The sequence below is a fragment of the Ammospiza nelsoni genome, chromosome 4, assembly GCF_027579445.1.
Source record: "Ammospiza nelsoni isolate bAmmNel1 chromosome 4, bAmmNel1.pri, whole genome shotgun sequence".
NCBI lineage: Eukaryota > Metazoa > Chordata > Aves > Passeriformes > Passerellidae > Ammospiza > Ammospiza nelsoni.
In genome coordinates this window covers 18058194-18082169 of record NC_080636.1, presented here as the reverse complement: position 1 = coordinate 18082169, position 23976 = coordinate 18058194, and the positions used below count along the sequence as shown (strand labels likewise).

The window sequence follows — 23976 nt, the reverse complement described above, 5'->3', positions numbered from 1 at the left end:
TGTTTAACTTTGTTATTTTAATTGAGCTGTGGAGAGGGATTACCTACCTGAAGAGAATTTAATTCTAACTCCAGAGTTAATTTTTACATACAAAGAACATCCTGTGGTACAGGACAGAGATGGAACAATCTTTTGCTTGAGCCAACAGATATTGCATCACCACTCTATACTGATCTGCCCAGCTGCCTTTTCTGTGGGGAAAAAGAGGAAGTTAACACCAAGAGGCAAGTTTAGCAGCGTCAGGAAAATCTTATTTTTTAATAAAACTTAAGAAACAATTCCATTTTGGTTCTCTAAGCACTGCTCAAATCAACTTACAAAATAGCTAGTACATGCTAATACATGTACTGCACATGTGTATATTGCTACTCTTTAAGTAGCCTTGTATGTTATCGTGATCAGGCTGAAGCCTCAATCAAATTTTAAAAATGTGTTTCTAAAGATATTAGAACAACATCAACAAGTAATCAAGTCAAACCTATCCATACTGCATCTGTTGGAGCATTTTCAAGCTTTTGCTTTTTTAAAAAAAGCATCACCACTGAAGAAAGTTTATCTAGTTCTGTCCAATTTTCTTTCCAAAAAGACAGGAGGTCTGCAACACAACTGCCAGCAATTACTGCTGCATGAGGAGTTGAGAGCAGCAGCTCCACAAGCACTCAGATACTCATTTTTTCCACATTTCAGCTGTGCTTTGCTCCATGCAAGGCCAGTCACTTCTGTGAAGTCACCTCCTAAGAGGTTACTCCCTTCCACCACATCCCCCTCTTCAGTACTCAAACCTATGCACTAAAGCAGCAGAGACAGTGCTGCCATGGCTGCCATGGCTTCCATTGCCAATTTACTCCAAGTCTTGAAGTCACTGCAAAGCTCCTTCCTGAAAAGTCTTGAAGTCTTCTCAAGCCAGGCAGGCCCAACACGGAGCCAATTCAGATACCTCTGAAGTTTGGTACCACCAGAGTCAAGGAACTGTATCTCTGGCACATGTCACTGAAACAACAGGAAAAAAGGATGAGCTCCCACAGGAGCTGTCAGAGGGGAGCTGAGCAAGGCAGGCACACACACACCCCCCTCTGGACTTCAGGCAACACACAGTAGCTTTTTACCAGAATGCCCAAGATAACCAGTTTACTGAAACAAAAGGGTAGAGGAGCTTAGGATTTAGGAGTTTTTACAACCAGAGCATCTGGGTTATTCAGAAAATCTGAATTTCAACTTCACTGATGTGACTGTTTTGCCAGGGCTCCTTAGATGAAGCTCTGCAGTACTTGAACTACTGGCATGCAGCACAGAATCACAACTGCAAGCAATAGAAAAGTGAGATGGCAAATGCTGCTCTGTGATAGACTTACACTGACCTAGCACAGAGATTACATTTCCAAGTAAAGGGGTTCCTTACTCTTAAAAAGATGGTTGGTGTATAGAAACACGTATGAAAATTGTCTAGAAACTGACCCAGCTCATGCAAACTGCAATTTCTAATCTGCATTTAACCAACAATGATTTCCAAATACAAGTAAATTTTTGTTACATGTTTTAAAAATACACACATCTCCAGTTCTCAAGATGCATGCTCCAAATTTTGTCTTTCAATTAAGATTATTTTCAGAAGGCAAAACAAGTGGAATAGGCATGCAAATTAACTACTGGAAGGACTTACCAGTCTCATGAGCAAAACACATGTAAAATAAGGACAGTGGAGAAAGTTCAAAAGGTTCAGTTTTGTAGAACAATTTTATCTCAAAAGACAATTTTTCAAATGAGTATCAGACTGGCATGTGTTCTTAAGAAGCAAGAAAGAAACAGAGGCAAGTCAGAGTTCATTTCAGCTGCTCCTGAAAGAAGACCCTGAGACTCCCCTGATAACTCTAAACTACACAAGGAGAGAGCACCAAGGTGGTGAACCCCCCAGCCAGGCTGAGGCTCAGGTCCATGTATATTGAGATAAGTAAGCAGATATGAATCAGAAGAACCATTATCATAAGGTAAACCCACACTGAGCACACAGGCACTGTGAGACATGTCTCCACAGACATTACTGCACAAGGCATCCAGAAAGCTACACTGAAACAAGACATTTTAAATAACATACAGCACCTATTAAGCTAAAAATACAGTAAGTTAAATTTTATTAAATACTGCTGCATTGTCAGCAAAAATGTCCAGTCACCTTATCTGATGTGGTACTAATTTAATTAACACTAACTAGGAAACATTCCTAACAACATAATTTTATTCTCATCTCAAATGACTCTTTCTATTCTGTACTAATCATAACTTTTGCAACTTATCAATAAAAGAAGAAAAATTCTCACCTCTAGATGTTTCTAATCTGCTCACTTAAACAATTTCCAGAGACTGAGAAAATAAATCCTGAAAAATCAGCAACATATTCTATCAAAGAAATTTTTGTTACCTGATTAGTGGAGGAACAAAACTGACACATAAATCATGATGACTGGAGACTGATGGAGTTGAGAAGGCACAGTTGTCAGGAGACCCACCAAAGTCTCCTGAAATGGCCTAAATCTACATCCTCCAAAGGGAAAAGCAACTGGTACCCATGACCCAGTAATGCTGGTTTCTAGAAATAATTCACTAGATGCAGTTCTAACATACCCTCCTCTCAAACCCAGATCACCTCTCAGTCAACCTATACATCAACACAACCAAGAGACAGAATACCATCAAAAAAGTTCAAGTACATTGGCTCCTGCTAAGAACCTCCATAAACAAGTCAGAAGTTATGCTTTGAATAAGATTCCAGAATTACATACAAAAGCAGGATTTGCAGAAGTTTGTCTCTGCAAGATTGCCAAAGGTCAGACTAAAGGAAGAATAATGCTTGGTTTATGGATAAACAAACCAACAGAAATAAAGCCAAAGCTGACCTGCCTATGAGGGAGGTAACTAATCACAGAACAATGTTTTATAAATTCCTACCACACTTTATAAACTAAGTTTTCCAATCACTAACATTCCAGTACCTTCAGTAAGAATCAAAAACAATAACACTTTACAGTGTAACAGACACCTGCAGGTCTGGGAAAAAAAAGACCTTCGCAGTTGAGAGAAGCAGTAATACAATATAAGTTAGCAGTATAGGATAACTGATAGCTTGCAATAGGATAACTTGGAAATTTCTCTAGATTTCTGGGGAAAATAGCAGGGTTTAATAATCTAATAGTTATAAAATAATTTAATATTTATCAAAACTACAGTATTCTGCATGTATCTTTCTTCTTACAGGTTTCCCTCATTTTACAGGGGAACAAAGCTGACTGCTCTGAAGTATCCAAGCCATGCAAAGATAAATCAGGCAGTAACCTGGAGAGTTCAGCTTTAGAACTGGCTGCAGCAAGCCAGGAACTATTTTGCACATGGATAACACACAGTGCTGGTCCACCATGCAAATACTGAAGAATTCTCAGAAACTGGAGTTTCAGCAAGTAAGGACTGTCACACAAAATCAACACTCAGGTCCAGCTTCCAACTAATATATTAGCATCAACCAGCTATAATTAATGATCCTTTTCTAGCTGGCCAAATTCCCAGTTATTCTCATATTACCAGAGTAATTGAAATTCCATTCCTAAAATTTGAAAGTAGATTTCTTCATTGATTTGCAGCACTATTACCACATAAATAAAAAAACAGAATACCTAAAAATGCCATCCTAAGCAAAAAGCTGAACCCAAGTAAACTCTAAGACCTTGCAGCAATAGAAATTAAATATGGACCTGTCTGCATTAAGATCAAAAGCAAAAAGTGAATAAAAGCTCTGCCTAGTACCTACAAGACCATATGTGTGTCTGGTGTGGGGCTCCTGTACTACAACAAAGAATTAAAAGCTGGAGGAAGCCCAATGGATGGCCACTGTGATGGCCAGGTGTTGAGGCCTGCACCACACAGGCAGGGATGCTGACAAAGGTGTTTCCATTCAGCCTGGATGACAATCCTCAGAGGTGCAATGAGGGAAAAACCCCAATGAGGAAAAAACCCCAAGCTGCTGCAAGGCATGTTTCAAATGGATAAAAGGAGAGGAAAAAAACCCACAGTGGCAGAATATAAACCCTGAACTGTGCAGCCCAGGGAGGTGAGCTCCAAGCTGGGATGCACTCACAGCTGCTCAGGGTCCCAAGGAATGTGCTCTGGTGCTGAAGCCGGCCCTGCACTGAGCTGGAGCTTGGGAACAGCTCCAGAAACCCCCCTGAGCTCAGCTGCTCTGGATTCCACACTCACAGGAGGCTCCTGCTCACCAAGGGGAGTCCTGCTTCTTGTCCTACCTCCAACTGCTGCCAAGTTCTTGTGTTTGTTCTGTCAGCTCCAAAGTGAAAATGACCCTAATACTTACTGAACGGGTTTTTTTATTATTATTAATCTTAAGATATGGCTGGAGAACTTTGGAGGCATTTAATGACTAAAAAGAGAGACTTAACACAAATAAGGAATGGATTCAGAAAATTTATGGTTTCCATGTACCAGTTCTGTCAATAAAACTCTATGTAAGGATAAAAACTTCTACAGACTGTTTCTTGTTTGAGCCTTTTAAAATGTGCTTAAAACCAAAGTTAATATTGACTCCAACTCTTCCAGATTATGTAACACAGGAAGGGATACTGTGTAAATCAAAACATCAAGGAGCAAAAATTATATTTATTCCATTTCATTTCATCTTGCTCACTGCATTTTTCAGGAGAGAAAAAGTCAGTGGAACAATAAATAGTACTTTGATCAGATGGAGAGATAGAGCATCACACAGCAGTAATTGTGCTGATATTCTCCATTCCTCATGTCATCTACTTCTCATAGCTCCTTTTAACAAAGGAAAACACCAGTAAAGCTCTTGCAAATTAAATGAAGATACAAAGACCATCTAACCCACCCATTCATTAAACCTTCATAGAGACAGTGAATCAGAACGAAACCAGAGTTTAACTTCATTAATCTGAATTAGCTCCTAAAGTCTCACACACATCTGTGAGAAACTTTTGTAGTTCTCACTTTCTATTCCAAAGCAAGTGTGTGCAGTGCTGTACTGGGTTTGCATGCCAAAGTTTTGGTAGTGGGGGACTACAGGAGTGGCTGCTGTGAAAAGCACTCAGAGGCTTCCCCCCATGCCCAACAGAGCCAATGCCAGCTGGCTCCAGGACAAACCTGCCATTGGTCAAGGCTGACTCCAATAGGGACAATGGTAGCTTCCCTGGCATAGCAGTTCAGAGGGGAAAAAACCTGCTGCACAACAGCAGCAGCAGCCAAAAGAGAGGAGTGAGACTGTGTGAGAGGAACAGCCCTGCAGACACCAAGGTCAGTGCACAAGGAGGGCCAGGAGGTGCTCCAAGTGCCAGAGCAGAGGTTCCCCTGCAGCCCCTGGAGCAGCCCATGGTGAGGCAGCTGGGCCCCGCAGCCCATGGAGGCCCAGGATGGAGCAGAGATCCACCTGCAGCCCATGGAGGCCCAGGGTGGAGCACAGATCCACCCATGGAGGTGGATGGAGCAGAGATTCACCTGCAGCCCATGGAGGCCCAGGGTGGAGCAGAGACCCACCTGCAGCCCATGGAAGCCCAGGGTGGAACAGAGACCCACCTGCAGCCCATGGAAGCCCAGGGTGGAACAGAGACCCACCTGCAGCCCATGGAAGCCCAGGGTGGAGCAGAGACCCACCTGCAGCCCATGGAGGTCCAGGATGGAGCACAGATCCACCTGCAGCCCATGGAGGCCCAGGATGGAGCACAGATCCACCTGCAGCCCATGGAAGCCCAGGGTGGAGCAGAAATCCACCTGCAGCCCATGGAGGCCCAGGATGGAGCACAGATCCACCGGCAGCCCATGGAGGACCCCACGTGCCTCAAGGACGCTGACCCTGTTAGAACTGGAGCAGGCTCATGGCAGAATGTGTGGCCCCTTGGAATGAGGAGCTCCTGTTGGAGCAGGTTTGCTGGCAGGACCTGTGACCCCAGAAAGGAAGGGAGGGTGGGGGAAGCATTACAGCTCAATGCTGCAAGAAACATTCAACACCCATCCATGTTAGAAATTGCATTCACCAGCCAGTATCAGACTTCTGAAATGCTTCCCTCCAGCCACTAGAAAAGAAATATGCACGTGTCACCTGCTTTGAAGTAATAACTAGACCACGCTAAGTCCTCACTTACTGCATAGCTTTGTAGTTACTAAAAATACCTCCAAAACTCAAATTGTCATTGAGCAGATTTTCATTTACTTTCTATAATGAACAAATAAGTTCAACAAGCCTCTTTGTTTAAAGTCTTGTTTGTGTAAAACTGTTTCCAGTTACTCAACAGCAAAACTAAGATATTAATCTACTACTCTTTATACTAAAGAGCCACATCTCAAAATTTAGTGAAAAGTTTAAGGTAGAACAAAAAGAACTGCAATTGTAAAGAGTTACATTATCCCACACAAAAAGGGAAAATAAGGATTGCAATTAATTTAGACAGTTTCAGTTCAACACCTAGTGGAGAACAGGCCACATGACAAACTTCAAAACTTCATTCTCTGAATAAGACAGGAATTCTGAAAATTGTTTCATACAATTTTCAACCTTTTTCAAAAACAAAGGCTGTTACCTTTGTAGAATTCCAACTTTTCACCTGTGCAAGATTTGCTTTGAGAGAGAAAGTTTATTTCAGAAAATTCTGCTAATTTCTTCTGTTCCACACAGAGCTGTGGTAGTAAACGCAGGTGAGGAGAGGACTTTAAGTCTGTCAGTTCCAGGAGAGAGAGTGGCTTTCAAAGAAGAACTATCCAAAACCACACTTTGGAAGCACCTTTCAGATGAGCATACCTGAATGCCTCACAGGCTGCTGAAAGACTGCTGCCAGCACCCTGTGTTAAGCAGATCCTCAGTGCCCATGCTGTTCCCACACTGCAGCATGAGCTGGTTTGCCCTCCTCTCTTCCCAGCCCTTTTAGCCGCCTGCTGTTGGCAACAATTTGCTAGAAAGGCACCCAGGGAAAGCAGCAGGGAAGGACAGAACTGCCACTCAGCTACTCCCTTCCCTCCAACAGGGCAGGGAACCCTGTGGGGCAACTGCAGCACCTGGGAGCCCAGCCCACAGCAGGGCAGGGCAGCAGCTGTGCTGGGTGGCCCTGCAGGCTCCCTGATCACAGGCTGGAGTCCTTCCCCACCAGCTTCTGGACAGCTGCACCTGCAGCTCACTTTGGCTTTGCTCATTTGTGGTTAGAAGCAGTGACTTCTGTCTGCCCCCACAGTGCATCCAGCTCTGTCTGTTCCTCTGCCTACACACTTGAGTCCTGCTCTCAGCCTCTCCTCCTGAACAGCCAATACTCTAACAGGCTTCATTGAAAAGAAACTTCCATAGAAAAGAGGACAGCATCATAACGAATATCTCAGATTAGTCAACTACAATTATTATCACAATTTTCCTTCCCTCCTGTGGTCAGTGAATTCCCATTTTTGTAGACATGAAAGTGGGAAATCAGCACTACAATGCTCCTTGTCATTCCACCTTCCTTTTAATAGCAAAATTACAGAAGTACAATAAGCTGTCCTCTCATTAAAAGCAACAAACTGCAATTATCCATTAACACATGACTGAATTTTGCCATTGATGGACCTAATTCCTAAATTCAGAACTCCAAATTATGTGTGACCAGTAATCTCAAAACATGGGTGTACATATGCGATATAAACATATTAAATTCACGTGATTTCAGACTTAAAACACTTACTGAAAGCAGTAGCTACTATTTTGAAATTTAAGACCTTTTTCTTATCAGATTACAAGTAAGGTCACAGGTACATTTCTACATATGGTGTAGGATGCCAATCTTGCTCCAGAAGCTTTCTTCCAGAAATGCAGAGATTCTTTGCAAATAGTAAAATGTAATGTTGTTCTTAAAGCCCTTTATTTCATGTGCAGTCCCTATGCTCCTTACAGGCTTCCTGACATCCAAATACTTAGAACATTAAGATTTAAAACTTCTGGGAGTAGCCTGAAAAGAAAGAAGATAGAGATTCTTGGGAAAACAGACAATATCCATGGCAGTGGACTAAGTAAAGACTTAGGCTGCTTGTAATCCATTAAAATGAAACAAACTGCATGGCTTATTATTTACACAGAGTGACCCCTTTATGGTCACTCTCCATGTAAGCACAGAAATCCTCATTCTCAGTCTCCAAAATGAAAATTGCAAATGATAAATGAAAAGAGAAACTTCTGCAGTAAGATCACTACAGTCCTGGTTCAGCAAAGCTGTTTAAGATGCACACATTTAAAAAGTTTCAGCAGTACTGTACAGAAGTAAAGTCCAAAGGTAAAACTCATTAACCCACACTACTCTGGGTCAATAAGGCAAAGCAGCAGACAAGCCACCAACTCTTTAGTCTCCCACCCAGTTATTTGCTCACACTAGTTTTCAACCCAAGTTCCTGCATATATTCAAATGAAGGAAATTAATTCCAACTCAGGATTATGTAAAAGACCTCTGGGCTTTTAAAGCTGATACAAGTGACACTTGAAAACAACTAACATGTCAGGGTTTTTTGTCAACAGTCAGCATTAGAGCTTCTTTCAGAAGCAGTAATTCATTTCCATATGCCAACCTTGAGCCTAATGAGAGCACTGTACCTGTGGTGCCTTAAGCTCCTCCAAGAGGAAAGCTGTGTGTAAGCAAGAAAGCAGCCTCCTTCTCCCTTTTGATCTTCCTGGCCACACCCCAAGATGCAGCCTGAGGAAACAAGCAGGCCTTATGGATACTCAAACTGCTGGAGACACAAACTGAGCCACAGAAGCAGGCCAGGAAACTTTCTTCACCACAGTGCTCAAAGAGGCAGGGCAGGAGCACTCCATTCCCAAGTGATCCTGAAGGTGCCAGAACTGAAGGAAATCAGCCAACAGTGCTCCCTTTTCCTTTGATCTCTTCTACAACTCATTTTGTAAATGCAGTCTCAAACCAAAACCTCATAACACACCACAGAACTGACATGGAATATGCAACCTTGTGCACAGTGCACATGCACACAGTCTCAAAAGGAAAAATGAATGTACAGAGTGCCAAAAAATGACTTTATATTCTAAAGCAACCACTTATCTAAGCATTTTCTTGGTATTGAGAAAGACTTACCCCTGGCTGATATGTAAGTAGCTTAAGCACATGTGACCAAGCACTGGAGGCATCTAATTATTGTCGGTATTATCTCTACAGGCAGCCACAAATCTTAACTGACATGTCAAGGCCAAGTTTACTCTGATAAAATCAGAGAACTTAGCACATTCTCAGAGGCCACATGGGGTTCAATACAAGCAGAGGTGCCATTTCAAGAGGCAAGGTTTCTCCCTTTTACCAACTATCAACAACCTGTGCAAAAAATTAAGCTGACTCATCTTTGCTCCCAATGGCTCAAACCTATATCCTATTACCCAGAGAAGCCCTCAAAGAGCTAAACCTGCAGATTAAGGCTGAGTCTGCACTGCAGCCTTACCCCATGACCATCAGGCTGCTGCAAGGCAGTGTACAAAGCACTCAGGTCTCATTAGTCCAAGTTGTACACATGTGTGCCAGCCACTGGCCAAAGCCAAGGCAATTGGGCTTTCTCCTGCCATGGTTCACATTTGGTTTTCTAAAGTGAAGTTTATGCACTCAACCTGTGAGACTGAATCACAACTTTCAGCAGAGTGCAGTGCTAAGAACACACTCCTTTCTGGGACTTTGTTTACACCCACCACTGCAGCACTTGGAACAAACTGCTTTAGGAAGCTCCCTCTCAGCAAGCTGGTCTTCAACAATACTGTTCAAAATGCCTCCTCTTCCTCTCACACTGCACACAAACCCAGGTACACAGCACAGGGTGAGCTGGGTAGGAAGGCCTCTAGAAAGCAGCTACTTTCAAACAAAACACTGCAAGAACCAGGTTCATTTACTTCAGTACTGGTATAAGTCCTGGGAATCCAAGGAGCCCACAGGAGCTCCAGGGAACAGGGACTTTTCAAACCCAGGGATGGCAGATTACAAACACCAACAAAAACTAGCGAGGGCATGTTTTGAAACTGTACAATGCTGAGAGTATAAATATGAATAGTACTCCCTGTGGCACAGAACAACCTCCAAGGCTCCCTGTGTGTTCAATACCTGTGAAACTCACCACCAGGTCTCATGACATGAGCCGGTGCATAAAATATGGGGGTGTGGTGTGCAAGTACAGACAAAAAGTGGGCAGCTCTTGTTTCCAAAACAGAGCCGGAAGTGGATGCCAAAGAGGAGGATATTCAAGGTCAGGTTACAGACTGAGCACCTGGAACTTCAAAGCCGATCATCTAGTTTGAACTTAATCCTCATATTCTTACAATGACATCACCGAGTGACCAAAATTATCTGCTCCCCATTTAAAAGGCAGTAATGACAGCCTTTGTTTCCTGGCATTCAATGTACCTGCAAAGATTCAGCTGAAAAAGCTCAGTCGAGTGAGTACTACAGTTTCTGCAACACTGGTAAAACCACCAGAGACTACACTAGAACAGAATTTGGACACATGGCTTTGCTGTGTTGGATAAGAAAAGTTGAGAAGTGGTTAAACATCCTACTCTGAGTGGGGTCTAAATGTGCCTGTTCCACCCTGCTCCCTGCCAGGCTGAAGGACAGCATTTGTTTGAGTTAGCAGTTGTGCTACCAGAATGGGTAACAAAAGTTTATGCTTTGAAGTGCTGAGAAGCCTCCTGCTTCAGAATTAAGTCTGGTTCCATGGCAACACACAGACAAGAGTCCACAAAAGCATCAGCACCTCAAACATGACTGATGACTGGAGCTCTGCTGCACAGTACTTTAACCTAAGAATAAAAATCAACAAAGGCTTCAGTCAGCTTAGGTCTAAACAAACTGATTTTCTTAAGCTTTGCAAATAAGGCAGCCCTTCAAAGAATGTTTTCTGCCAATTCTTGATGTATTTTATTAGCCCACTTGTCTCATGCAAAAGAAAAATTGCACAAGAAAAGACATACTAGCTGAAGCCATGTGCAAAACAGGTTATTTACAGCCAACTCCACTTGATGTCTAAAATTTCTTTCTAGAACAATTTATTTTAAATATATCAAACTTCAGATGATATAACTTAAAAATTAGAAACATTATGAAGGTCTTACATAACTTTAAAAAAAGAACCCACTAGCAAACAGCTCAACTCCTCAAAGCAGATTAGTCCTCTTCCTTATTCCCCACTTCCCTGGGGTATCTGCATTCAGAACCTTATCATTCATACAAAGGCCACATTTAGAAACTGCTTTGGGTAGCCAATGCCATCATTTCAACAAGTGGGTGACACAATATCAGATGTTTTTATTCCACACAAAAACTCAGGTATTAAGATATTAAAAAAGCAGTAACTGAGATTTGGAAAGACCAGAGTAGTTGTACCAAGTGTTTGCAAAGTATTTGTATTTTAAGCTTCATACCCTTAGAATGATCAATAAAATACTCCATCATTACTAAATTACTTATGAATCTTCAGATGTCAAAGTTCTTTAACACAGGTATGGATTCGACCTATATTTATCTTCTTATGTGACACAAGATTAAAGACCTTGGCCAAAATCACAAAAGATATCACTGGAGAAGCCACTGTTCAGAAGAAAAAGGACCTTGCTCAGAAATTCTTTTACTGTAACACAGAAAGAATGTTCCAAGATTTAAGAAGCTTCCATACACCATGAACATAACAGAGTAGGATGCAGAGCCTTAGACCCCAGCAATATTTGCCTATTTACTCATAACAGAAAAAGTATGTTAATACTGATCTAAATTAAGACACCAAGGCATTATATTTTTCAAAGTACAACATCAAAGAGGACCTTTCTCCTAAGATCTTACATAGTCCACTAAAATATATTGTACGGAAACATTACCTGGCAAAGAAGTTTGTAAAAGGTCCCAGTATTTTCCGTTTACCGTCCACGTCTGTCCCATGACAATACTGCTGCTGGCTCTGGTCAGTGCTGTCTCTAGAGGAATTCAGGGTAACGTCTGAAAAGTGCGCCTCGTCAGTCTCGAGATTCACAATTGCACTTGAACTGCTTGTGACCACAAAGTCCAAAATGTCTTCGTTGCTAACTGATAAAGTTGTTGACAGCTCTGTGCTAAGACTAGACACGCTACAAACGGAGATGTCATCGCTTCTGTTGAGCGTCTTTGAGGTTGGGCTGTACAGTTTGACGGTGTCATAGCCAGTCCTGGGGAAGGTGGAGGATTTGCGCACGGCGTGCTCGTGCTCGGCAGCCGGCGCGTGCGGAGGCACGTACAGCGGCAGCGTGCACGCGCTCTGGAAAGCCCTGTCAGGCACCAGCTCGGGCTCTGACTGCTTTCTCTTCACATTCAACACACTGCAGTGAACAGGCTCTGGATTTCCTATTTCTAGAGTTGGAATACCAGAATCCACTGACTTAAGGCTATGACAATCTTCTATGGACAGCAGGCCAGGTCCATACTCAGGCAATGAGAGATCTCTCGGGGTCCCAGAGTTCAGGTTTTGAAGGCCTTGGATACTGCTGCTCACTCTTGCATCCACAATTCCCACGAAGGTCAAACCATTTAAAGAGTTGGATAAATTTGCATCAGTTGTCTTGGCCCAGCTGGTAACTGGTTAAAAAGAAAGAAAAGATTAGGAGTTTGCAGGAAGGTTGTGGTTTGTTCTCGACTGTTTGTTTTGTAGGGTTGGTTTTTTTTCATGGTTGTTTCTTGGTTTGTTTTTTTAATGCACTCAGTCCTGTCCTAATCTAGGCTTTTAATTAAAAATTATTTGTCTTCTCTTGGACATAATTACTATCCCTTCCCCCAGCATGAACAACCAGGACAATGGCAACTTAAATTAGGCTTCTAGCGAATGTGAAGCATGAAAAGCTTTTCATAAGCAGTTTGTGTGCCCGTGTTTGCTCCTTACACATCTCCTGGGAGTGAAGTTACATACTATAAAACATGCAGTATTTTAATGTTCCCTGTCAATACTGAGGCAAATATATGAGATTTATTTTTATACAGTCATAAATTCATATTTGCTGATGTCAGAGAGCTACAAAACTTGTTTCCTTACACTTAGACCAGATTCATAATTGTTCATTTAAACAGAATTTCTCAGCATTCTTTTGCAAACTATAAAACTGATAATAAAATTGTCCCAGAAGAGAATGCATAAAGTGTCATTTGTTGCATGAAGGAAGAGATGCAAACTCTGAACAGCTATAAAGCTATCCATAGAGTCAATGTTTTGACAATATGCACAATGCACTTCATCAGTGCATGTTTAGTAGCAATGACATTTGCAAATACACTGAATTTCCTGCACTCAGGGACTGTGATCCAACATCCATGCTGTCTCCCCAGGGGCTGCCAGCAGGTCAGTTAATCCAGTCAGTGCCCCAATTCCAGTCTGAATCTCAATGACCTGCAAAGCAAGGGCTGTCAAAAAGGAGCTACAGGTTGGAGGCACCGAACTTTAATACATCTGGGACACCAACAGGAATACTGCCCTGGCTTCCAGAACTGCTACTGACCCTTTAAACACTATATGAGCTATATAATGCTATATATTACACAGATCTTTTTCCATATGAGTAGTAAATTGTCTACAGCTCTTCTGAAGTTTGCGATGCAATTACTCTGCAGCAGTTGGCAGAACAAATATGCACATATTGCTTCAATTTCTTCTCTCTGAAACACTCTGGGCTAAGTGTGAATGAGTGAAGAGCACTTATTCCATCTTGCAAACAGACTGCTTTCTAGACAGCTCCTGAAGCCTGGTCTCCTATTCTCTCTCAAGTAGAGCACTCAATTAAAGGTCCTGGTTGTTCTCTAGAAGGTCCTTCCCACATTCTATTTTTAAAAAACAAATACACATGTACCTCAGAAGAAACCCCAAACTTGTCAATTCCCAACGTCGGTGAAAAGTGCTATCTCACAGCAGTTCTAAACCCCTGGTTAAAGTCACCTGAGCCCTGCCAAACACCAGGGTTTGACACACAGTCCATTCTTAGATCTGAGGACATCAATACAGCTTGGCATTGTGATACCAACAGGCAGTGAGAAAAAACTCATTTCAAACATATCTCACTGGTCCAAACAGAATTTTTTTTTCCATAAGTTTTCAGTCATGTGGAAAGTTCAGGAATCCAACTGTACTTTGTATGCTACACTAAATCTTTAACTTACTACCCAAACAATATTTGCTAGCAGTTCAATCCACTCCTAAGTACAGGCAAAAGGTGAGGACAGACAGCCTGGATTTTTCATCTTTTAGACCTCTTCAGAACTTTTTAACAACCAACTCTATGCTACCCATCCAAATCAATCAATATACCAGTTGCCTAATCCTCTGCCTAAGCAAGGTTTCAAGTGTATTGTTTTGACTAAAAAGCTTGTGAAGAGGTGTGAAGTCTTCTCTTAAAGAGTTGCTATAGCAACTTTTTTTTTTCATATTACCATGGTTTGAAAAGTTTACATCCCCTGCAATTAAAGTATGTTTTGAAATAGCTGACACACCAACTGTGTACATTATAAATTCTTTATTCACTAAATTGAAACTCCAAGGGCCAGCAAAAAAACAAACCCTAAACAGCAATTCTTGAATGCAGGCAACAAACTATACTCCAGGAGTCAACAGTGACAGTTCAAGCGTACAAATGAGACAGAACATGGAGCATTAGATGTAATTACTGTTGTATATACTGGAATCTCCTGTTCTCAGACCTTCTTACTTGAATTCACTTATTTTTCTAACATAAGTCTGACTCTGTTCTTCTCCCTATGTTCGCCTTTATTCCTTCATATACTTCACAGTGCTCTTCAAACCCACAGCCCACCCCAGCCCCTTTTGTTACTCTAAAGCATATACACAGATACACTCCAGAACAGGGTAACCAAGGGGTTTGACTTACAAGAATTCAAACTTTGGAATGCACCTAGAAAGTGCAGTCCAGGAAAAAAACCACAAATGTAATCTGTCAGGAACAGCTTTGATGATGTTTGGGTAAACAGTACAAGCATGTTCCCATAATGAATTCCTCCCATGACTGCCTTTACTTCTGCTCAATGATTTTCCCAAGCAGCAGCCAGTCCTTAGCTTAATTGCACTGCTCTTCTCAACCAAGCTTACAAATGGTAAGCACCCAAATGACCTTGGCAGAGGCAGTAACTACAGCAGCTCAAGAGGCCAAATACTGTAAACAAAAGAATTACAAAAAAAAAAGTGAAAATAGCTTCTGTACCCGGTGTGGAATTTTGTTTTAACTTGACTTGGTATTTTTTCAAGCAATAAATGTAACAGGAAAAGATCCTTTAAACGGGCAAGCAAAAAATGCAGAAGTATACAACACTACAGCTTGCTGGAGCAAATTATGCAACAGCAAGTTACAAAGGTTTTACACAGTTCAGCAAAACTGTGGGAGGCTTTGAAGTGTACCCATCAAGGGCTTTAAATGAAAACTTGAGATGCAGTCAGCTCTCAAGGACACACAGGAGAACTCCTTGATTCATTTTGAGTTCAGTTGTTGTAGGATTGTTTTTAAGGACGGAGTGATATTTATACTCTGTTTTAGCTGCCTCATTGGTAAGTGCAAAATCTGACAATTGATGTCAAATATTCTGTCATGTACTCCAATGCTAACTTCTTTCCATAAAGCATTTATTAACATAACCATGTGGAAACATTATCATCTGAGTACCATACACTACTGAGAAATAGTATGCAATTTTGTCTGCACAAGATTCATAATTCCCATTGTTTATTTAAATATATTACGATGGAAATAAAATCAATATTTGTAAAGTCTTAATATCCTATGTCTTATCGAGAACATGATCTCATAAGAGGGAACATCCCACAGGAAATAACAAGGAAAAGGGAGTTAGGAAAACACAGCCAAGGTCACAAGTGGCAATGAGAGAGCAGGTAGATGCTATTTACTCATTAACACTTCCAACTGAAGTGCTAAGGAGCACATGATAAAGACAGTTTTGTAGCCAGGTTCAAAATTAACATCAGGACACAACTATTCACACAAAGGGCAGCTAACCTGTGCAACTCTGTCACAACACTGTGGATGCAAGAAATTTACATCTAAGTTTGGGAATACAAAATCACTGATGATTCCTAAGCAAAGCAAAACTCAGAGAGGCTCTAAACCGCAAGTATCAGAACTTCAAGAAAACATCAACATACATCAGTTCTGCTTTCAGACTCTCCCCTAGGTACATTTTTTTCTGACAGGTGGAGTTTCCATCTGTCTCAGTAGGTCTGTCTGTACGGCCTCACATTCCCCAGATTCTGATCACAGCATGCAAGAAGGCATGTTCTGACAATAACCAGAGGGCTTTAAAACACATTTTGGCTTTGCATATCACTCAACCATACAGAGGGGACAAGTCATATTTGATTATAATTTCTAAGATCTACAATAAAATGGCTTTTTAACCCACTTTGATATCAAAGTTAAATATAACAGCAATGCCAAACCATTAGAGTAAAACAAAACCAGAAAGATGCAAACTCAAGGCCCATTATTCCAAGTTTGCTGGGAGTTATGATGCAGTTTAGGCACGCAACAAGGGTAAGACAATAATTTGCAAAAGAAGGCTTTATATTTTCCTGCCTCACAGGGATGAGAAGAGGAATGATTGCATACACAGCTCAGTTCTCTAAGAGTTAACATCACACAATACCTCTTCAACACTTACTTCCGCTAGGACTTTTTCTCCAACTTTTAAGAACAAGGAATTTCTTCAATTACAAAGTTGCAACTTTTTTTCTTCTTAAAGATATATTTTTTTAAATTAATGACTTATATTCTCCATGTTTTTGTTATTATTTTTGTTGCATGTACCAAGAAACATATTGCTGTTATCAAGGGCAGCTTTGAGTGACCTTGGTGCACAAGAGCACTCAACAAAACTCAGTTTTGTTTATTAAAGATTTCTTTGTTCCATTTGTGTGCACGTTCTAACAGCCACAGCACTGCCAACAGTGAAGAACTCCTGAAACTAGAAAAAGTCTGTCCTTCAACTAAACATGGGATACTGCAATTAAGGTTACCTATAAAAGTACTGCCAAAACATTACCGGCAAAAAGAAAAGAAACTAGTGGGGATTTTTTTTTTTGTTTTAATTAAGATGACTATTATCTAACTCTCAGCTGGTGACCTTTTAAAAGTGTGAGCTTTACAAAGCCGGCTTCTGAGCGGAGTGCTCGGAGAGTAATCATAAGTAAGCCATTCCCCGCTTTCCGACTGTTTCTGCTCAGTCAGACGGGCAACACAAACAAGTTACAGTGCTCTGCTAAAGCCTCTGCTCCAGGAGCGCTTTACCCTCCCCGCACCATTGTTACTGAAAACTCTCTGAGCCACATTAAATTAGCAGCAACGTCAGAAGAACTTCAGCTGCTGTGAGATGTAGTTTTGTTTGGTCTTTGGGAATTGCTTGGGAAACCTCGACTAGAAGAGAGGCAGCGAGATGAAAGTTGCTTCCTTCTCACGGGCTCAACCCGACTCGCTCTGCGAAGGTTCCGAGCTAGCGGCCTTCGCTTACAAACAACCCAAAGAAACTGAAACAACCGAAAAAAAAAAAAGCCACAACTAAAGCCTTGAGGAAGCAGCGCTCACTCTTCTCTGCGGTCTTCAACCCACTCGGTGAACACTCCGGTGAACCTGCTCCTCTTAACTTTTTTACGTGGCCGCGGCCGGGTAAGTCAGCCCGGCAGCCAGCGCGGCCCCTCGGGGCTGAGGCTGCTCGCTCCCGCCCTCCCGCCCCGCTCGGCCCCGGGCTCTGCCCCTCGCACCAACAGGTACGGCCAGCACCCCCGGCACCGGCGAGCAGGAACAGCCCCGAGGAGCCCGGACGCCTCACCGGGGTAGCGCTGCCCTCCGTCGCTCTCGTCACGCTGGGCCATGCCCGACGCGCCCCACAGCCGCTACTGCGGGACTAGGAGGCGGCCGGCGGCTGCGGCGGGCACTCCATGTCGCTGCTCTCCGGTCCCCGCGGAGCAGCGCCGGGTTCAGCGCGGCTGAGGCGGAGCAGCCGCCCCTCGCCGGCGGCCCCCTCGGCGTAGCGTGGGGCCTCCCATGGCGGCGGCGCACACCTGGCTGCGGGACAGGTGCCGGGCTCCTCCGGCGATGCTCCAACCCCCGCAGCCCGGACTCCTCCCGCCCCGCCTCCGCTCCCCTTGCCCGGCGCGCCGGGGAAGCCCCGCCCGCCGGGGAAGGGAACGCCTGCGCGCAGGGGGGCGAGGGGCGGCCGCCGCCGGGCGCCATTTTAAATCGCCTCAGCGCCCGTGGCGGGCTGGCTGGTGGTGCCCGCCCGGCTCGGCAGTGGAGGCGCCCCGGGAGCGGGGCTGTGGCTTAGGCGCTGGGGTTCCGAGGAGCCCCCGGAGCGGAGAGAAACGGGGCTGTGGCTGAGAGCGCTCATTTCAAGGAGCCCCGGGCTCGGCGGGAGCCACTTTTTGGCCGCCAGGCGCTGCAGCCCGTCCCGTGTTACTGCCGGGGCCGGCTGGCGGCCCTGGCCGTGCCCGGGGAAGCAGGTGGGTGGGTAGGCTGCCCTCGTGTTGGGGAAAACCAAACTTCAGTGGGTGTGGAAGTGTGGGCTGCGGAACGTGTGGAGGTATCGTGCGCAGGTGTGTCCCTAGCTCTGTGGAACTCTGGTAATTGTGTTCTGTAATGCCAAAAGTGGAAGCTTTAGGGTGGTAATTGCGATTTTCGCGTTTTTATCTTTCCATTCTCTTCACCTTCGTCTCAAAGTGCGCCCTTTTGGGGGTGGAGCTGTGCACACCCTGCTCTACCCCCACACTGATTTCCGAGCAGTCAGCACCTGACAGGAGCAGAGCTGTCGTGTTTCCTTATCAGCTGTGAAACTCGGCGCTGTTTTGTTTTCTGCAGAGGTCACATGTTTTGCACTTAGAGTCGTGATCATGTCTCTGGAATGGTGGTAAGATAAAGCTGCTCCCATTTGAACCGAGGATTTAAGCACTCCCGTCACCTCACACCTCTCCTGTCTACACTGAAGCTGGAAGTGTGAGGGCAGCAGACACAAATATCTGAACTTGTGTTGGGGCAGCTGGTTCGCTGTGAAGTGGTGCAAACCCATGATTGTTCAAGCTTTGATACGGGCAAGTTACACTGGAATGAATCGTGAGAGGCTGAGGTAAACCTGTACAGAAGTACTTGCCACCATGACCCTGTTGACACCAATTCCATACTATGAAGATAAGAATTAGATTGTTCTGAAACTGCTCTGAAAATCTACCATCAATCAAAAATTATATCTCTGCAGATAGTTTGTTTCTGTGACTGGATCAGTTCTTAGTCTGCTTTATTTCTAAGATGGGTATCAACATAAAATGATTTAAGATTGGCACTAATTTTTCCATATCTTCTTTTGAGAATTATTACTATCTCTGTAAGAGAGCTTCCATGTTAAATGTAAATAAATAAAGGTAAATAAAAGCAAACCAATTTGAGGCACTGTAAACTTGTTTATATGCAAAAGATTTTTTGAGCTTATACTCTCACTCATTCCTTTTAAATTTTTTTCTTATGTTTTTAAGAGTATGAATCAATTCTTCTGTTGGAACAACCAGAAGAGAGTATTGTCATCATGATGTGTCATTTTACCTTGGTCAGTTGTTTGGTTCCTAGGGTAAATAAAAGAATGGAAATAGTCAGGAACTCTCCAATTCTGCAGAGTGCCTGCACAGGAAATAATGATGCTCCCAGCTTAATATCATTTAGGCTGAAGAAACAATTAGAAAAACGTGCTGCAGAATCCTTCAGTGGTAAGCAGAGCATATGGGAAGTCACAGAAAATTGCAGCCTAGTCAATATAAAAGAACCACCCCTGTATTGTATGTGAATGGCTGTGTAACTCCTAGGAAAGGGGAAGTAGCAATTCTGGTTGTCATGAGCTATTCCCAAAAGGTGTTTTGCATTAGCAGTTAGTATCAGTCCATTCATGCCCCCTCCATCCCAGGTAAGGTAAATTTCTGTCTGCAAATGTTGTGTATTATTACTTCTCTGTTTGGGGAAAAGCTGAAGGGCTCACACTGTGACTAAGTACAATGTCACACGCTAGCTGTGATGAAGTGTGGCATGTGCTAATTACTGAAAGGAAACAGAACAGGTACTGCCAGGTACAGGAAGTACAAAAGCAAAACTCAGCATAAAGGGGACCTTTAGTGCCTTTATTTTGCAGCAGCTGTGCAAAATTTAAGTCCACACAGAAGGGCACACGGAAATCAATTCCTCCTGTTTAAACACGTGCGTTGTAAGTAAATCCTCAGAGTGTGATAAGAAGTTAATTGTAGCACATAAAATCAATGTGGTTATTATCACTTTTGTCACTGACTCAGGGTCAAGTAAACCTGCAGCACACTTAATTTTATAAAAATTCATGGAATAAAATCATGTTTTGTTTAAGAGTGTCTTGCATGCAGCTGTTGTGTAGACATGAAATGTTACATAGAGCAGCCTCAAATTGGCAATTGATGTTCACCTGGTGGGCAAAAAAACTTCTACATGTCTATTAATAGCCTGGTGCTAGAGAATTTAATTTTTTTAAAAACATTCTGTTCAAAAGCTCTGTCATACAGGCTCATATTAATGCCAGTAGGGTTTGATATCTCAGGTTTATGGGTATTTTGCAAGAAAGCATGAAGAGTTTTTGCTCTCTTCTGTCTTGGTGAGTTCTCTAAAATATACAACATATGATATAAGTACACCAAATACCTGTCCTTCCTCTGTTTCGGTAGAGCCAAGGAACAGAAATGCAATTTTCTGTCATGCTTCTTAGGGCTGTAGATGTGAGAAAGCATTCTCTGCTTAGGCTTTCAGTTCTGTTTTGAAGCTTCAGCAATTTTGTAATTGATACAACTTCAAATTTATTTTTTAAGAGCTAGATGAGAACATCTAGATTGAATTTTAATTCATCACAAGCCAAGTGTGATGCAAGCAGCTTTCAGAGCCAGCCAAACTGAGCTTCATTTGAATCCACTGTGCAGCTCCTCAAAGTCAGTAATTCTCTGCCATAAGCTAGAGGACAGGGTTTTTTTCTTTATTTTAAAGAAAAGATTAGCGTGTTGTGAATGCACAGCAGCTGTGCATCACTGTGAGCTGACCAGCAGCTCCTGCCTCCATTTGCCATCTCTGTGATTTAAGGCAGTTCTGGCTCAGCCAGGCCTGAGTGCAAGGGTACCGAGTGTGGCAGTGCTGGACGCTCCCAGCTGTTATCCATCAGAGACAGAGAAGCTCTCTCTGAAAAGCAAATGTTAGCAATACAGGAGACATTGCTCCTTTGCCTCCTTGCTTTACAGGATTTCCTGTAGGCATGGTGAAATAATTCATTCATGTTGTATGGCACAAGAAAAGGGAACAATGAATATATTCAGGTTTCTACTGACTCGTAGCAATGAAAAGGGTAATAATTCTGTGAAAAACTCAATACCTTGGAAGCAAATGGTGATGCTTTTGAGGAATAAATATTATGCTCTTTACTTCAGATTAATCAATTGAACAAATTAATTTTGTTCACACAAAACTATTTTTGCCTGTATTTGATAGCACAGCCACCATCTGCATGGGTATTCCTACTAGAGGTGGACTCTCTGTACACCAGGCCATTGTAATAGGTTTGGGGTGAATCAGGAACAGCTGGAGAACATGCTATTTAATTATCTCTTCCTATAGAAACTTAGACCTGATAAAGGATGAGGAAGCTTGATCCATAGCTACCATCACTTCTGTTACCACTGGGTAAGAACAGACTGAGATGGTTTCCCTCCATGAGACAGCAAGAAAGTGAAGAGCAGGAAAGACAGGGGAAAGTGTGTGAGACTCCCCAGCATGTTTGAACTGATATTACTGAAACACGATGCGTGACAGGATTGTTTCTATCGCTGTCTACAAGCTGTTTGGGAAAGACAACATGAGTAATAAGGTGTGAAGGAGTAAAACTATATCAACTAAAAACATTACTCCTTGCATAATATCTCAGAATTGCAGAATCCTGAGTGCCCATAAATAATCACTCATTAAGCCTCCATGGTACCTCTGTTACAGATCTTCACTCATCATTAAATCATGCCAGAGAAGGAAACATAGTTGTTATTATGCACAGCTGCATAATGCAAAGCTGGAGTTCTATTACATTTATTCTATAAAGCAAGCACTATTTAAATTACATTTCCAAAAGATAACACATCTATTCTGGAGCAGTTACCAACATGGCAACATCTATTGGAACTCACTACAAAGAAAAAATGAAGTATTGGACTAAAAATCAATTGTTGTCTAGACCTAGTAGGGATGAAGGAAACTAAGTAACATTCACTTTTGGCAGGTAACAGATTATTATGCCTCCATGGAACTGCAGTGATTCAAGGAATTTATTTTTTTTGCTCTGAATACAATACAGGAAAAATGGTGGAAAAATATTTAAAACCCATGAATGACAACTTAGACTTCCTGAAGAAGACTTTGTTGTCAAATAGATGAAGGTTCCAGAGGCAAATGATTGAGGGCTAGAACTCCATTCCAAAGTGAAGACCCTTAGAAGCTAAATAGCAATGAAAAAATTAGAAGTTATGAAATGTAAGAAAAAAAGTAAAAAGGCAAAATCCTACTAAAAGGGTATTGGAAACATAAAGGATGTTCTTAATATTTATTATTGCACAAATAAAGTAATGGCAAAAATGAAAAATTCAACACTAGTTTCTGTCCTGTATCTGTAAGGGATCAGGCAGGCCCATCATAGCAGGTAGAGATTAATGAGGCAAATTATTCTTTGGACAGCAGGCCTAAACAACACACAAGTTGTATTTTTTTTCAAACATAAATTGGGGATGAATGAAGGGAAAAACTACACAAGTTTGTGGGTCATTACATAATTTCTGACACATTTGTCTAATATGTTCCTAAAAATCTCTAGCAGTGGAAGTGGCATCCCTTTTTTTAGGCAGTGCTTATGTATTTGCTTTCAGTACTGCTACTGTACTGTACTTTCTTTGCTTGAGCATTTCCATGGCTACCAACAGGAAAGCAGAGATGAATCTGAAAATGTACTCATCTATACTTTTTAACAGTATTTTTACTGCTTAAAAGTAAAAATGGTTTTAGAAGAAATTCAAGAGTTTGAATGTTCTGAGTTTTATGAGACAAGGAGAGTTGCTGCTTCTCCCGTGTCTCTTTGCTTGCAGTGAGTAAAATAAGGCCTGTGCAGAAATGATTGCAGTTAAATCAGCAAATCCCAAAATCTTTATGTGACAAGCAGTTGTAGCACTTTAAATGGCTGTTACTGCTGTTAACAGAGGGACAGAGCCTTTGTACTGCTTTTGAAACCCCTGGTTCTTGGATTAGTTGCAAATGCAGTAATGGCAGACACTGTTCTTCCAGAACCATTTGCCCTACAAGAAGGCTGTCAGGCAGAAGGCAGTGCCCATGGCAGCCTCTGTCCTCACTGTTTACAGGTGAAGTTGTTATACACATATGAAGTAGGGCAGGGACACCAGTGTTGTCACTCAGTGACTTTCTCAGCAGCATACTGGCCCACTGTCAGCTCTGGCAGCTGTTTTTTCCTGTTCATCCCGTTATCACCCCATTGGAGCAGAGATAGGCCATAACATTTATTAAGCATTTGCATGTAATACTACATTTTGAGAGGAACTTGAACAATGGAACAGAAGTCTTACAGTAGGAAGCTAAAATGTTTCAGTAAAGACTCCTTTGTCCCAAACCTCTGGAGTCTTTTTGCTATTAGTTTCACAGGTAATAAAAGAAAATTATGTGAGATGGAAGGCAATGACTAATTCGTTGGGGATAATACTTAACTATGCTGGTCCTGGCAGGGAAAGAATGAGTTACTGTGAAGGAATCCTGGCTTTCCAGAAGGTTCACTGCCTTCCTTTGTATTTTCACATCAGACACTCCCATGAAGGCACAGTGTGACAGGCATTTACAGCCAGCCTGTCCTACCATTG

General features: G+C 42.4%; 1 protein-coding gene and 1 long non-coding RNA gene across 2 annotated transcripts in view; one reads left to right on the top strand and one right to left on the bottom strand.

The window, feature by feature from the left end:
• The window catches only part of TBC1D14 (TBC1 domain family member 14), a 63880-nt gene extending 45812 nt beyond the window's left edge, over nt 1-18068 (bottom strand). The window contains exons 1-2 of the mRNA XM_059469852.1: nt 17862-18068; nt 11879-12608 (exon numbers count right to left, since the gene is read on the bottom strand). Coding sequence (XP_059325835.1) covers nt 11879-12608; nt 17862-17904 — 773 coding nt within the window. The 5' untranslated portion in view covers nt 17905-18068. The remainder of the gene's footprint in view (nt 1-11878; nt 12609-17861) is intronic.
• A 240-nt stretch (nt 18069-18308) lies between these two features.
• On the top strand, nt 18309-19467 carry LOC132072536 (uncharacterized). The gene is made up of 2 exons (XR_009418346.1): nt 18309-18531; nt 18887-19467. It is a non-coding gene; the product is annotated as an uncharacterized LOC132072536 (long non-coding RNA).
• The last annotated feature ends 4509 nt before the right edge of the window (nt 19468-23976 follow it).